Below are 16,138 nucleotides of genomic sequence, written 5' to 3'. Positions count from 1 at the left end.
TTTTTTAAAAATTGGATGTCTCCCCTTACCCAGAATTTCCTTATGATAATTTTTAAACACGCAGAAAAGTCAGATGTGTATAATGAACCCTCGTATGTATCCCTGCTACCAAGATTCTACTTAGATTGTTGATCTATTGCTCCATCTGTGTTGGATTATCTCTCCTTTTAACTCATCTCTCTGTTCATCAACATCCTTTAATCCCACGTTGCTGCGGATTTATAATGAGCCACCTGAGCAGACTCGGGGTTGGAAGTCAGGAACCAGCGTGCTGTGTGGAGCCTGGGCGTTGGCAGGGTCTGTCCACACACAGATGACATTCAGCAGAACACACAGGAAGGGCTCCTGTCTTGGATATTCTTAGAGAACGCAGTTTCACTCCGATCTTTTCAGTTGGGCTCAAATTCCCTTTTTCCATTTGGGAAAAATCACACTTTCAAAACTGCTTTTGCTCAATAGATTAGAAGCACCAGGGATTGGCTGACTCGCAGCCCCTGCACAGTTTCACCACGGTTTTATTTATTAACACCCTCCCTCTCTTGCAAATGAGAAATTGTGAAATCCGGGACGCCTGGGTGGCTCAGTCGTTAAGCGTCTGCCTTCGGCTCAGGTCATGATCCCAGGGTCCTAGGATCGAGTCCCGCATCGGGCTCCTTGCTCAGTGAGGAGCCTGCTTCTCCCTCTCCCTCTGCTGCTCCCCCTGCTTGTGCTCTCTCTCTCTCTCTGACAAATAAATAAATAAAAATCTTAAAAAAAAAAAAAGAAATTGTGAAATCCTTTTTAAACTGAGGGCTCTTCTACTTACTGAGCCGGTTTTTCAAAAAAGCAGAAACCACTGACCTACTGACGGTTTCTTTTGATATTTAGAGGTCAAAGATTAATAAAATATACTTCCATTGCCAAGCTTCCAAGGCATTTTAAATGTGCCCATCTCGGTGAGATCTGGCACCATCATTACCACTTTATAGATGCGGAAACCAACATTTAACCAAACAATGATCAGACTGGCTGAAAAGCTCCCCGATGAGTCAATTACAAAACACGCACAGCCTGAGAACCAAGAAATGAATGGTCAACTAGTAGTGATATAGAAATACGACTTTCTTCTTTGCTCTATGAGGAGTGATTTAATCCATTCTAGGGAACAGTTCCTTCTCCTCCTGGAACAGAAAGCAAATCTTTGACTCTCCTTGCCTCCCAGAGGGGAGCCCAGCTCTGGCATGCCTCCAGAGCCAGACCCGGTTCTAAGACCCAGAGCATCTCATTTGGGGATCCTTACCCAGGGTCCACCCTGAGGCCTGAATAGAATCTGGGGGTCCTTGAATTTGGATGGGGAAAAAAATTACATCTTTATTTCCACTAACTTCTTTTTTTTTTTTTTTAAAGAAATTTATTTATTTATTTGACAGGGAGAGAGCGTACAAGCAGGGGGAGCAACAGGGAGAGAGAGAAGCAGACTCCCCACTGAGCACAGAGCCCGACGTGAGGTTCCATCCCAGGACCATGGGATCATGACCTGAGCTGAAGGCAGACACTAAACTGACTGAGCCACCCAGGCGCCCCTAATTCCATTAACTTCTAACTGGACAGAAATCCCAAATATTTTTGTACTACAGGGCTATCGTCAGGGAGCTCTCCAGAAATCCTTTACATGCATCATTACTTTTGATTTAAAGTAGTGAATTGACCCACTGACATTTAGTTCCTAAGAAAGCGGTGTTTATTACATCATGCAGCATACATTTGCTTGATAGTTTAATAAGTGAGTTTTGATATAATTCTTTTCTGTAAAGCACCTCTTTTTATTATTTTTACATGTGGTAAAAACCACATAATATAAAATTGACTCTCCTAACCATTTTTAAGTGTCCAGTTTGATGGCATTAAACACGGTCTCTCGGTTGGGCAACCACCACCAACAACCACCTCCAGAACTCTTTCCATCTTGCAAAACTGAAACTCTGCCCCCACTAAACACTAACTCCCCATTCTCCTCTCTCCCCAACCCCTGGCAACCACTGTCCGACTTTCCTTCTCTATGAATTTGATTCTTCGAGGGACCTTTTAGGAGTGGAATCATACAGTATTTGTTGTGCTCGCTCTCTCTGTCTCTCTCTCTCAAATAAATAAATAAATCTAAAAAAAAAAAGAAAGAAAAAAATAAAAGTCCAGTAGTATGGGGCACCTCAATGGCTCAGTCAGTTAAGCATCTGACTCTTGGTTTCAGCTCAGGTCATGATCGCGTGGTTGTGGGATCAAGCCCCACGTCAGGCTCCACGCTGAGTGTGAGTCTGCTTCAGATTCTCTCTCCCTTCCCCTCTGCTCCTCCCTGCCCCTCGCTCACACTCTCTCTAAAATAAATTTAAAAATAGGGCACCTGGGTGGCTCAGATGGTTAAGCGTCTGCCTTCATTTTGGGTCATGATCCCAGGGTCCTGGGATTGAGTCCCGCATTGGGCTCCCTGCTCCTTGGGAGCCTGCTTCTCCCTCTGCTTCTCTCTCTCTCTCTGTCTCTCATGAATAAATAAATAAAATCTTTAAAAAAATAAAAATAAAATAAAATAAAATCTAAAAAAAAAAAAAAGCCAGATAGTAAATATTCTAGGCTTTGGGACCATAGGGTCTCTGGTGCAGCCTTAGATGATATGCAAATGAAGGGGAAGCTGTTCCAATGAAACTATGGACATTGAAATTTGAATTAAATATGATTTGCATGTGCCACAAAATATTATTCTTCTTTTGATCTTTTTTCTCCCCAACCATTTAAAAATCTTCGACTGCACAGAAACCATACAACTTTGTTGTACCGAAACTGCGGTGGCCCAGATTTGTCCCTCGTTTGTTGAGCCCTGTTTTAGATACACATCTAAACATGACATCTAGATACACATCTATCCATAACATGACAAATTCTAAAAACACAACAAACAAAGCCGGTGCTCTCAGGCAGGATGACAGTCAGAGAGAGATGACCACACATCCTAGTTTTCCAGGGACAGACAGATAGTTTACCCCAAGTTGTCCCAGGAATTAATAGCCTCTCTTTCACTCTCAAAAGTCCCAGATGGGGTGATGAATTATATGCACCCCTCTACCCGGTAAAACCATCATTCTTTTTATATAAATTAAAAACATATGTTCACCACTGTGCCCTAACATCTAGAGCAGGGCTCAGCAATTATTTTTCCTGTAAAGGGCCAGATAGTAAATATTTTAAGCCTTGTGCCATAAAGCCCATGCAGCGTGAGAACAATATATAAATGGATGAATGTGACCGTGTACCACTAAACCTACTGATGGACACAGAAATTTGGAATTCCACATATCACAAAATATTCTTCTTTTGATTTTGTTTCAACTAATTACGTAAAAACCATTTTTAGCTTGTGTGTTGTACAAAATCCGGCAATGGGCTGTAGTTTGTCGACCCTTGGTCAGCAATAACACCTACTACCTGGTAGGCACTGCATGCATGTCTGGTTTTGCTGAGTACATTCACTGAACAACCGTGCATGTTTTGCAAGGACAGGTGCAAACTGAAGGACAAATGGCAAATTCCTGGGGGAAGATGGAAGGGGATAGGGATTAGGAATAAATGGGGAAAATAGTGAAATAAGAGAGACTTTGCTCAAATGGAAGAGGATGGTGGGTATGATATGCAAGGGGTGGTAAACTCAACACCACTTCCAGGGCCCAGAAAGAAAAAGACAAAGACAGAGACAAAGAAAGGAATGCCCTGAAGCTGAATAGCCTCCATTTGAAATCCTGGTGCTGCGCTCACTATCTGGGGATCTTGAGTAAGTTTCGCCTCTCAAAGGTTCTTTGCACAATGCAACTAAATACAATACCTACTTCATAGAACCATTGTGAGGATTACATGAACCCATCCATGTAAAGTGCTTGGAACAGTGTCTGGCACTTAGTAAATGGTCAATAAATGTTATGATGTTGTGGTCGTTTTCTATAAAGAATAGAGAAAACCGTGTTCGGGGAGGGGGTGGGCAAAATGGGTGAAGGGGAGTGGGAGATACAGGCTTCCAGTGATGGAATGAATAAGTCATGGGGGTGAAAGGCACAGCACAGGGAATACAGTCAACGATATTTTAATAGTGTTGCACGGTGACAGATGGTAGCTACAATTACGAGCACAGCATAATGTAGAGTTGTCGAATCTCTATGTTGTAAACCTGAAACTAACGTAACATTGTGTGTCAGCTACACGCAAATAAAAGCAGTTGTTCCCCAGGGTTCCAAATAAGGTGATTGATTAGAGGTGATTAAGAGGACAGGTTCTGGAGCCAAGAACCCCAGCTCTGCCATGTACTGGCTGTGTGACCTTGGCCAAGTTACACGACCTCTCTGTGCTTCCCAGTTTCCTCAGCTGGGAAGTGCTAACAATAATAGTACTTACCTGATAGGTTTGAGGTAAGAATTACTCAGAACAGAGCCTAGCATATAAGTACTCAAATAAATTAGTATGTTATCACTCTGGACCCACAATTTCTGGAGAAAGTAATAAAAGGAGTCAGAACAAAAACCGCCTGTGAAATACTCCAAAAGGTCCCAGGAGGTGGGCTGTGGACGCTGAGCAAAAATTCTGTTGAGAAAACCTCTAACATGAAAGACAAGACCAAACAGAAAATAATTATCCTGATGAAACAGACATAATGTTGTGTGCACAAAAACAGCAAGGAAATTATCATTAATGTCCTCAGAGAGTTAAATAAAAATATTACTTCTGTGCAAAAAGAACAGTTGCTATAATTGAGGAGAAATCAACAAATAAGAAAGATCTCTGGGAAAATAAAAATATAGATGCTAAATTTTTTTTTTTAAGCCAATAGAAGGATTGAAGGTAAAGTTGGAGAAGCTCCACAGAAAGGACAATGAAAAGGAAAATTTGCATAACAGAAGAAAAAAGATTTTTTTTTTAAATGGTGGGTCATTGCAGCAACAGCTAGCTAATAGAAATTTCATAAAGAGAGAACCAAGAAAACAGTAGGGAAGTAGTTGTTAAAGTAATACTACAACAGATTTTTCCAGAACTGAAGAACAAGAATATCTAGGATGAAAAGATCACCATATGCCTGGGACAATGAACAAAAAAAGATCTCCAGGAAAACAAAGTCATCATCTTGAATTTCAGGCTATGAGTGATAAGGAGAAGATTATGTATGTTTCCAGAAAGAACATGCAAATTATATGAACGACCAAGAATGCAATAGACTGCTCAAAAGCAACAAGAGAAGCTAGAGGGTGGTGGGAAAATGTCTTCAAAATGTTGAGAAAAAATAATTTGCAACCTAAAATTCTATATGCAACCAGACTATCAGTCAAGTGTGATCACTGAATACAGCCATTTTCAAGCATATGGATGTCCCAGGATGACAGCTGACAGATTTGACTACAAGGAAAACTTTGAGAGGTTCATACAGTTTTTTGAGGGTGTAAGAGAGATTTGGATGTTCAAGAACAAAACAAGTGGAAAAACAAGGCAATTATTAACTCCAGAAAAAAGAAAAAGTGCACAAGAAAGAATACTTCTTGGCTCAGTATTGAATAAAATTTATTTAGTTATAAATAATGAAAACATTGAATGTGTACTTAGCTAAAAATTGTGATATATTAAGAGGATGGAGGAAATGATACAGGAGTGTTTGTGAGATGAAAACCTTCACTGATCATAATAAGAAATCAACATATAATCTCTAAAATGAATGAATCAAAATTTTGCAGACTAGATTTATTATTTAAATATATATAAGTATATATATGGGGAGAACAAGGGACTACAGTTTTTTGTTATTGGTATTTTTGCACTAATTGGCTGTTTACAAAAAATAATTTTAAAAATCTAAGACCCAACAGGGAGGCATATCTTAACTTTGGCAGGTTCCAAGGCACTTAAATTAAAAGAAAGTAAATTGTGATGAAATAAAAATACCTTGCCTTGATATTATGTGTTTTTACCTTTCAAAAATGCTTGCGATAACCACAGTAGCAATGAATACACATAATGCCCAAATTCTACTTTCTAAATGTCTTTTCTGACTAAAAGGAATCAGAGCTCTTTAGAGGAATGGCTGATTCCAGGGCTGGTGCAGGGAAGGTATAAGGTGAACTTTCTGTGCCAGACAGCAAGAACAGGCTCAGAGACTAATAGGGACACATAAAAAGGACCCAAAGCTAGTTTAAAGGGCTCCCCTGGCCACCATTAGGACAATTTGATCATTAAAAACACTAATGACTGTAACCTATTGTAAATCATTGAATAAATAAAATCCAAGGGTTCATAGTGGTTATCAAAAAAGAGAGAAAGAGAGAGAGAGGCACCTGGCTTGCTCAGTCAGTGGAGCATCCAACTCTTATCTCAGGACTGTAAGTTTGAGCCCCGTGTTGGGTGTAGAGATTACTTTAAAAAATAAAATCTTTGGAGCGCCTGAGTGGCTCAGTCGGTTAAGCATCTGACTCTTAATCTCAGTTCAGGTCTTGATCTCAGGGTCATGAGTTCAAGCCTCATGTTAGGCTCCATACTGGGTTTTGAGCCCACTTAAATAAAATCTTTTTAATTTAAAAGAAAAAGAAGAGAGAGAAAATAAAATTTTCGTGATAGCATTGGAGGTGACTATTATGTCAACCTATTCTGAAAATTGATAAAAAGGTAAGTATTTAGAAGGAATTGTAGTTCATCCTCCGTTGATGAAGGAAAGTTCTTCCTCTTCTTCTTTTTTTTTTTTGCAGTGTTTCTGAAACATGTTCTTGTGTTTTATTCACCTGCAATGAAACAGACATGGCTTTACTCACATAGTGTTCTGGCCATTATGTCTAACCTAAATGTGATCATGTCTTTAAACCTAACTTCCTGTATGCAGGAAAAAATAGGGGAGAGAGGAATGAGCTAAGTTAATGCTATGAGGAACCAACCAAATGAACCTAAAATGTATTCTACAAACTATCTAGTTCAGATATCTTTAAAAAGTCAGTATCTTGGATGGGGAGATTATTCTAGATTTAAAATGATTAAAGGATGGGGCACCTGGGTGGCTCAGTCCAACTCTTGATCTCAGCTCAGGTCTGGGCTCCACACTGGGCATAGAGCCTACTTAAAAAAATAAATAAATAAAATGACTAAAGGACGTAATAACTGAAGGCAATGTGTGAAAATTAATTGGATCCTGATTCAAGAAAACGGCTATAAAAGACATTTTGGGAGCACCTGGATGGCTCAGTTGTTAAGCATCTGCCTTCGGCTCAGGTCATGATCCTAAGGTCCTGGGATCGAGTCCTGCATTGGGCTCCTTTCCCAGCAGGGAGCCTGCTTCTCCCTCTGCCTGCTGCTCACCCCCTGCTTGTGCGCTTGCTCCCTCTCTCTCTGACAAATAAATAAATAAATAATCTTTAAAGACATTTTGGGGATCAATTGTGGAAATTTGAATATGGACTGGATATGAGGTGATATTAGGAAATAATTGTTAATTATTGGGTGTGATAATAGCATTGTGGTTATGTAGAAGAGTGTCCTTGTTTTTACAAGATGCGTGTTGAAGCATTTAGGGGGTGAAATGTCATAACGACTCTAACTCCGAAATGGTCCAGCAAAAAATGGTCCAGCAAAAAATGGCCAGCTAGATAAACAAACAGTACAAAATAGTAACAGTCATTGCATGTGGGTGTAGAGATTACATATATACATACGTAACTTTAAAAAAAAATAAATTATTTCACAGTAAAAAATTTTAGAAAAATCTAAGTTAGACCTAGACCAGTTGGAGAGACAGCTTCTAATTTTGGTGGGACCTAAAAACTCAGGGACTAAGAGAAAAGTAAATCTTGATAAAGTTACTTTTATTTAAATACTTTTATTATCTTGGTATTTCTTTTAGTGTGCAAGAATGCATTTAGAACTCCATCCCATACACTTTCTCAAGCTGGCAGACCATGTTTGTTGGTCTTCTCAACTGGCCTGAAAACTTCTGGGGGAAGGGACGGTTTTTGTGGTTTTGTCCCTGTTTAACTTTTCTCCAGTTTCTGCATACCCTGCTCCTCCCACCTATGGCTGGCATCCAAGGCCCACAGAGCTGCCCACACTAAATACCTCAGTCTCAATCATGGCACAGAGAGTGGCCCAGGGAGGAGGATGGGACACAGCTTCAGGGACTGATAGACCTAGAAGAGGAATTTATGGGCTGGGTGACGCATTTGGGCAAGTGTTTGACCTCAGGCAAGTCACACGGCCTCTGAGCCTCAGTTTCTTCTGCAAAATGGAGAGATACTAAAACTAACTTCTCCCCACAAAATGGCCAAGTGGATTGGTTCAGATGAGTCGGGCCTCCAAGCTCATCCAGAGCTTCAAAATGGGCCATGGGGGGCATGTGCCCAATTCTGCTGTCCTCTGTGTACAGGGCCGCCCTTGGACGAGGTAAAGGTTACTCAATCTGTCCTCTTCCATTCTCTCTTCACTTATCTCTGCAAATCGATTCAGGAGTAATCTGGTTAATATAAACAGCACCCATCTGGACTTGCCGGTCTTAATACTTATTCCCTAGGAGGCTGTAAGGAGGAGGCAGTAGAGCTCCTCATCCAGTGCCAGACTGCCTGGGTTCAAATTCCGGTTCCACCACTGACTGGCCCTCTGAGCTTGGGCAAGGCGTATCCTAATACACAGTATTATTATTAGAGGCCTGGAGCTGGAATATGTTAGCATTAGGGTTAGGGTTCAAATCCCAGGTCCACCATTTACTAGCTGGGTGACCTCATGCAAGATCCTTAACCTCTGTGTGCCTCAGTTACCCCCTCACCTGTACATGCGAATTGTATCAATAGCACCTTGCACACACGAGACCATCGGGGCAGATAGTAGGCGCTATCATTTGTTTCTTTGAAACAAAGTCATCTTTCCAGGTGTGGAGGTTGGCTAGGGGCGGAGGAGAAGATGCACCTGGCTGGCTTTTTTTTTTTTCTTTTTTCTTTTAAAGATTTTATTTATTTGACAGGGAGAGACATAGCGAGAGAGGGAACACAAGCAGGGGGAGTGGGAGAGGGAGAAGCAGGCCTCCGCGGGAGCCCGATGCGGGCCTCGATCCCAGGACCCTGGGACCATGACCTGAGCCGAAGGCAGACTGCTTAACGGCTGAGCCACCCAGGCGCCCCCCGGCTGGCTTTTTTTTTTTTTTTTTAAAGATTTTATTTATTTATTTGAGAGAGAGAGAATGAGATACAGAGAGCATGAGAGGGAGGAGGGTCAGAGGGAGAAGCAGACTCCCTGCCGAGCAGGGAGCCCGATGCGGGACTCGATCCCGGGACTCCAGGATCATGGCCTGAGCCGAGGGCAGTCGCTTAACCAACTGAGCCACCCAGGCGCCCCCCCGGCTGGCTTTTTAAACAAAGGGTGCTTGGCTCCCCTGCTCGCTCAACCTCCGGAAAGTCAGGAAGACCCGGGACCTGGCTCCCCGCCCCCGTTTGGCCCCGCCCCGCCCCGCCCCCACCTCACCTGGCCCCGCCCCGCCCCCCCCTCCTAGCCCTGCCCCTGCGCTAGTCTCGCGCACTTTTAGAGTGCGCGAGCTCGGGCGACCCGGGGCCGACGGTTGGTCGGGCGGAGCCATCTGTTACGCTACGTGGGGGGAGCCATCAGCCTAGGCTTCCTTATTTTTTCAACTTTTCGCTTTTCTGGTCCGGGTTCCTAGTCTTATTGTAGCCCTTAAATCCGCCCCGTTTGCTCAGCCTCCCAGCAGGGAGCGCTGCCTCTCTGGGGAGAAGGTCGTTGTGCCTCCGTGCGGCGTCCTTCCCCTCCTGACGCCGACCGGTGGGAGAGGACGACGGCCGGCGGGGGGAGGAGGCGGCCTTAGCGCCATTTTGTGGGAGCGAAGCGGTAGCTGGGCTGCTCTTGGATCCCTCGCTGCTTCGGTTTCCCTGTCGGAAGAGAAACCAGACCGGGCTTCCTAGCAGCGGCCTAGCGGGTGAGTCGTGGACGCTTCTCACCGAGGACGCCCTGGGCGTTCCGGCCCCCGCGTTGCGCGGCCCGAGGCGGACGCAGCGGGTTCCGCCTCCGCCCCGGGAAGGGAGCCGTGGGGCCGGGCCTGCCTCGTCCTGCCCGAGCGGGCTCGCGCGGGCGCGTCGTTAGGGCTTGGCGCGGGGTGGCAGCCGGCGCCGAAGCAGGGACGCTTGGCCCGCGGGGCCGTGCAGCCCGAGGCGGAGCTTTGGCCTGGCCTCCGGGCCCGGGCCATTGCCCTGGGCCCTCCGGCACTTGGCACGCCGGGGGACCCTGCCAGCCTAGGCCCCGGGTCCCCGCGTCTGCACCTCGGCCGCCACGCACTGGCTTCTGGGAGGTAGCGGCCCGCGTCGGGAAGGACCTGTGGTCGCTGTCCTTGGTCAACTTTGGAGACCCCCCCCCGGAAGTCCCACAATGAGGAACAGGGAGGAACTTTTTTCCTGCTCTCTTCACGTGGCTCAGTGCTTCTGTTCCTCCTCAGGACACAGCTTCTGCATCGCGTTCTTAGGGAAATGTGCTCTCATTCCCACACGCGTCTCAGCTTAGGTTCTCCTCGGCCCCCAAGATGATTGACTTCTTCCTAGTAGCCTGTATCATGGTTGTAATAAATAAATGGCTTGTTTGCTCTCATCTCTGCGTCCCCCCCGCCCCCCGCGCCCCTTGTAGCCGGCATGCCCCCCGGGACTGACGGGTTGCAGCATCTGATGCATAGTAGGCACTCAGCAAGTGTTTAGGGCAGGAATGAACTAGCAAGGCACTATCCTTGCCGTTATCTCATTTCAGTGATAACCAACACCTATAAGAACCCCAACCCCAAAGTTGTTCTAGAAGTCCTAGAAGATTGACATGGTAGTGTTTATTAATCAGGTGATGTTAAGGAAGCAGTTACTTTGACACGAGTGTTCGTCATTAATATTTCTTTTTCCTTTAAGAGAAATAAGAAAAGATGTCTGAATATATTCGGGTAACGGAAGATGAGAATGACGAGCCTATTGAAATACCATCAGAAGACGACGGGACAGTGCTGCTGTCCACGGTTACAGCCCAGTTTCCCGGGGCGTGTGGACTGCGCTACAGGAATCCAGTGTCCCAGTGTATGAGAGGTGTCCGGCTGGTGGAAGGAATTCTGCATGCCCCCGATGCCGGCTGGGGAAATCTGGTATATGTTGTCAACTATCCCAAAGGTGTGTTGCCCTTTGCTTTTGCAGTACTAAAGCATAGTCGTGTTTGTGTCTCCTGAGTTGGATCATGGCCTCATTTCACGGCGTCTCCTGTAACACAAGTATTTCTTTAAACGTTGCTAATAGACTAGTTTGGAACGCCACTACTCTAAATTAGTAAAAATTGGAAATACAGAACATTTTTTAAAGAAAAAACTATGTACTTAATTATTTGAACAAGTGTTGCCAACTTAATGCCAAATTTAAGGAACAGCTAAGAATGTTTTGCAGTGATCAGTCTGTGGTAAATAGATTCTTTTTAAAGTGCCCGATATTTTGTTCTGGTTCCTTACAGGCTTATATCATTCATTCAGTTAATCTGATTTTTCCGTCCTTAAATGATTATCAGTTGCAGTAACCCAAATCTTGAATTAGTGCAATTGTAATTTGGGGTTTTGGTCTTATTCTCACTGCCACTTATCCCTGATGTTCTAAATCTTAAAAAAGGAAACATGAAGTTTGTGGAGGAAACAGGTACATTTTATCAATAAGAATTTACTTTAGTTGATATATCTTTGTTACTTTTATTACAACTCGATGTTGCAACAAAGTATTGTAGTTGGTTAGTATGCAAGACGTTGACTTAAACTTTGAGAACATTTTTAACAGCATCAACTTGGTTTTTCTTTAGTATGCTGTTACCCAAATCTAAAATGTCATTTAGATGATGATATGTCGATGTAGGTTCATCAGTTGTAACAAGTGTACCATCTTGGATGGGGCAGGAATATCATGATAATGGGGGAAGCTATGCACCTGTAGAGGTAAAAGGAGGGTATGGGAAATCTCTGCCTTTCTTTCCATTTTGCTGGGGACCTAAAACTGCTCTAAAAAATAAAGTCTGGGCGCGTCTGGGTGGCTCAGTCAGTTGGGCGTCTGCCTTCAGCTTGGGTTGTGATCTCGGGGTCCTGGGATTGAGCCCCACATCAGGCTCTCTGCCCAGTTGAGCGTCTGCTTCTCCCTCTCACTCTCCCTCTGTGCGCGTGCGCTCTCAAAAAATAAATGAGAAATTTTTTAAATAAAATTTAAAAAATCTATTTTTTAAAATGTCATTTAGTTCCTCCTCCTCCCTTCCAAATACTGTTTTTTAAAAATAACCCAAGACTTTCTTTTTAATGACAAAATCAACATGAGTTCATGGTTGAAAGTTTAGAAAAGAAAGAAAAAGAAAATTGAAATCACCCTTAAATCCACAGCTGGAGATAAAAGTTTGATCACTTTTTGGTATATAACTTTTAAGTTACGGACATTAAAATAATTAAGCAAATCTATTTAATAGGCACAAAGATAGTACAGCACGGTTTTTTAGCCTGTTTTCTTTTTTTCCTTACTGGTTTTTTTTTTTTTTTTTTTAAGATTTTATTTATTTATTTGACAGACACAGCGAGAGAGGAAACACAAGCAGGGGGAGCAGGAGAAGGAGAAGCAGGCTTCCCGCTGAGCAGGGAGCCTGATGCGGGGCTCGATCCCAGGACCCTGGGATCATGACCTGAGCCGAAGGCAGACGCTTAACGACTGAGCCACCCAGGCGCCCCTCCTTACTATGTTTTTAAAGTCGAAGTGAAGTAGAATTATTTTTGTTTTTGATGTACCTTTTGAGAGGGAAGAACAAACCATCATAATCTTGAGATCTCACAAAACCAGAGGTGGGAATCCCGGCCATTGCACCAGAAAGCCCCTCAGCCACTTCCTCAGTCCCTCCGTCTGTCTTTGAGAGCTGACCTCTCTCTTTGCCAAAAGTTTTCAGTATCTTATTCTTAGAATCTTTGTGCTTATCGTTGTTAGATGTAGGGGCTAATGTGTTTTAAGACCTGTTAAGTGAGGAGTTTTGAAAGGTTTCTGCTCATTTTGTTTAGATAACAAAAGAAAAATGGATGAGACAGATGCTTCATCAGCAGTGAAAGTGAAAAGAGCTGTCCAGAAAACGTCTGATTTAATAGTGTTGGGTCTTCCATGGAAAACGACTGAACAGGATCTAAAAGAATATTTTAGTACCTTTGGAGAAGTTCTTATGGTTCAGGTAAACTTTGATTTCATATTAACGATTTTTTTCTTCCCATAAATGAACATCCAGAATTCCTGTAGTTTGGTAACACTGCCCTTCATGCTCAGCAGACGGTATTTTTAATATTTATTACGTGCATGCATTAGGGGATGCTGAAAAGAAATTTGGGTTGGGGTGCCTGGCGGGCTCAGTGGGTAGAGTACACAACTCTTTTTTTTTTTTTTTTTTAAAGACACATTTATTCAGCGTCATGATCAGACTATTACATTTAGCAATCAACAGCATGGGTGCAAAAAAAAAAAAAAATCTACATTAAAACCCTTTGTTGGAATGCTTTACACTTTCCACAGAACAGAAACTAAAATAACCTGTTATACAATTAGTCACAAATACAGTCCTCGAGTTTTTTGCCCATACACATGAGTATTGGCTAAAACATGTCTTCTTTGTAGCAGCTAGGCCCTGCCACCACTGTGCTTGGCTGAGTTCACAAATCTGTTGTAACCTGTAGCTTCCCTGTCACTTCTCTGGCTCTCCTCACCTGCTAAGCTTTGTTTCCTGGCAGTAATTAAAACCTTCTGCCACTGCCGTAGCTCCTGCTGCTGCTGGAACCGCCACAGCCACCTTGGTTTCGTGGTTTGGCAAAGTATTGGCCTCCACCACCATAGGGGCCAGAGCTTCTGCCTCCAAAATTTCCTCCTTTCGTGGGTCCAAGATTTGAGGATTGATTGTTGTAATTGCCAAAATCATTATAGCTTCCGCCACCTCCAAAGTTGCTTCCATCATTACCAAATCCGTTATAGCCATCCCCACTGCCACCATATCCACCACCACCTCGACTGCCACCAAAGCCACCTCGACCACTGAAGTTCCCTCCACGACCAAAGTTGTCATTCCCACCAAACCACCTCCACGACCACCACCAAAGTTTCCAGAACCACTTTGACCTCTTTGGCTGGATGAAGCACTAACCATCTCTTGCTTAGATAGGGCTTTCCTTACTTCACAGTTGTGGCCATTCACAGTATGGTATTTTTGAATGACAATCTTGTCTACAGAGTCACGGTCATCAAATGTTACAAAAGCAAAACCTCTCTTTTTGCCACTGCCCTGGTCAGTCATGATCTTGATCACTTCAATTTTCCCATACTGTTCAAAATAATCTCTTAGATGATGTTCTTCAGTGTCTTCTTTAATGCCACCAACAAAAATCTTTTTCACAGTTAAGTGGGCACCAGGTCTTTGAGAATCTTCTCTTGAGACAGCCCTCTTTGGTTCCACAACTCTCCCATCCACCTTGTGTGGCCTTGCGTTCATGGCTGCATCCACCTCCTCCACAGTGGCATACGTGACAAACCCAAAGCCTCTGGAGCGCTTGGTGTTTGGATCTCTCTATTACCACACAGTCCTTAAGCATTCCCCATTGCTCAAAATGGCTCCTCAGACTCTCATCGGTTGTTTCAAAGCTCAAACCTCCGATGAAGAGCTTCCGCAGCTGTTCAGGCTCTTTGGGAGACTCTGACTTAGACATGACGGTGGTGGGAGGGGAGACTTTAACGATGCTTACTCGGCGGCGTCCACGGGCAGAAAGCGAGTACACAACTCTTGATCTCAGAGTCGTGAGTTCAAGCCCTATGTTGAGCCTAGAGCCTACTTAAACAAAAACAAAATTTGGGTTGTACTGTTTCTCTTTATGCATATAACCTATGTTTTTGCCTTTGACGTTATAAAATGCTGCATAAAAGCTTAAGGGAAGGTGGTGACATTAGTCTATTTCTTTTTTTATTTTTTTTTAAGATTTTATTTTATTTACGTTATTTCTTAACGACTGAGCCACCCAGGCGCTCCATAGCCTATTTCTTTATAACATATCACTGGGAGATTTAAAAACACTTATTTTTAAAAGGGGGGGGCAGTTGGCTGGCTCATTCGGGGGATCATGTGACTCTTGATCTCAGGGTTGTAAGTTGGAACCCCACATTGGGTGTAGAGATTACTAAAATAAATAACTAAAAAGAAAAACACTGGGGGCACTTGGGTGGCTCAGTCGTTAAGCGTCTGCCTTCGGCTCAGGTCATGATCCCAGGGTCCTGGGATCGAGCCCCGCATCGGGCTCCCTGCTCGGCTGGAGGCCTGCTTCTCCCTCTCCCACTCCCCCTGCTTCTGCTCCCTCTCTCGCTGTATCTCTGTCAAATAAATAAATAAAATCTTAAAAAAAAAAAAAGAATAACTTGGTTTAAGTTTTAATTAAGCAGTTCCATCGAAGTAAAGCCATTCAAATTACTCAGGAACTGATTTGGATGTGTGTGTGTTTCTAGTAAATTTCATTGTTTTTTTCCCCCCCCCCCCAGGTCAAGAAAGATATTAAAACTGGCCATTCAAAGGGGTTTGGCTTTGTTCGTTTTACGGAATATGAAACCCAGGTTAAAGTAATGTCACAGCGACATATGATAGATGGACGGTGGTGTGACTGTAAACTTCCTAATTCTAAGGTACTTTGCTCTTTTTTCCTGTGCTTTGGGAATTTTTGCTGACAAACTCCCTTAGAAGACACCGTAAAATAACACATAAAATGCACTCTTAAAAGGTGGTGGCTGGTGAATTCCTGAAACCTTTTGCCTTGTTAAAGCCTTAGGACCTTCATGCGTGCTGAATATTTTGTTTGTTTGAAATCTTTAGTTTATTACCTCTCTAAACTAAAAGCTGGTTCGTTTTATTCTTTTCTTTTGTTATTTCTACTGAGTGGAGAGTTTCTTATGTAGTTACAGGTTTAAAACACAAGGACAATGAGAATACATTAATCTTGTCACGAAAGCCTGACTGGTTCCAAGCAAGCAAGACTGACTTGGAGAGTTTGCCTCTTTGCCAGGGTGTTTCTATCATTGACTGTCCTTAATCCAAATACAGTCTTTTTTTTTTTTTTTTT

The 16,138-nt window shown here is 43.3% G+C and overlaps 1 protein-coding gene across 16 annotated transcripts in view; it reads left to right on the top strand.

Moving 5' to 3' along the window:
• The first annotated feature begins 9,682 nt into the window (after positions 1–9,682).
• TARDBP (TAR DNA binding protein) overlaps positions 9,683–16,138 on the top strand; it is a 14,458-nt gene continuing 8,002 nt past the window's right edge. For 15 of the 16 annotated variants that reach the window (XR_010411117.1, XR_010411113.1, XR_010411115.1 and 12 more), the window contains exons 1-4: positions 9,683–9,955; positions 10,920–11,171; positions 13,064–13,227; positions 15,564–15,704. Coding sequence is in view for 2 of the 16 variants with exons in the window: in XM_045898716.3 (XP_045754672.1) it covers positions 10,934–11,171; positions 13,064–13,227; positions 15,564–15,704 (543 nt within the window). In the remaining 14 variants the exon portion in view is untranslated. The remainder of the gene's footprint in view (positions 9,956–10,919; positions 11,172–13,063; positions 13,228–15,563; positions 15,705–16,138) is intronic. The other variant, XM_045898717.3, reaches the window with a different exon arrangement.

The sequence above is a fragment of the Mirounga angustirostris genome, unplaced genomic scaffold, assembly GCF_029215605.1.
Source record: "Mirounga angustirostris isolate CCGP_5_RB_7025 unplaced genomic scaffold, mMirAng1.0.hap1 SCAF_4, whole genome shotgun sequence".
Classification (NCBI taxonomy): domain Eukaryota; kingdom Metazoa; phylum Chordata; class Mammalia; order Carnivora; family Phocidae; genus Mirounga; species Mirounga angustirostris.
This window is presented reverse-complemented; position numbering and strand designations above follow the sequence as displayed.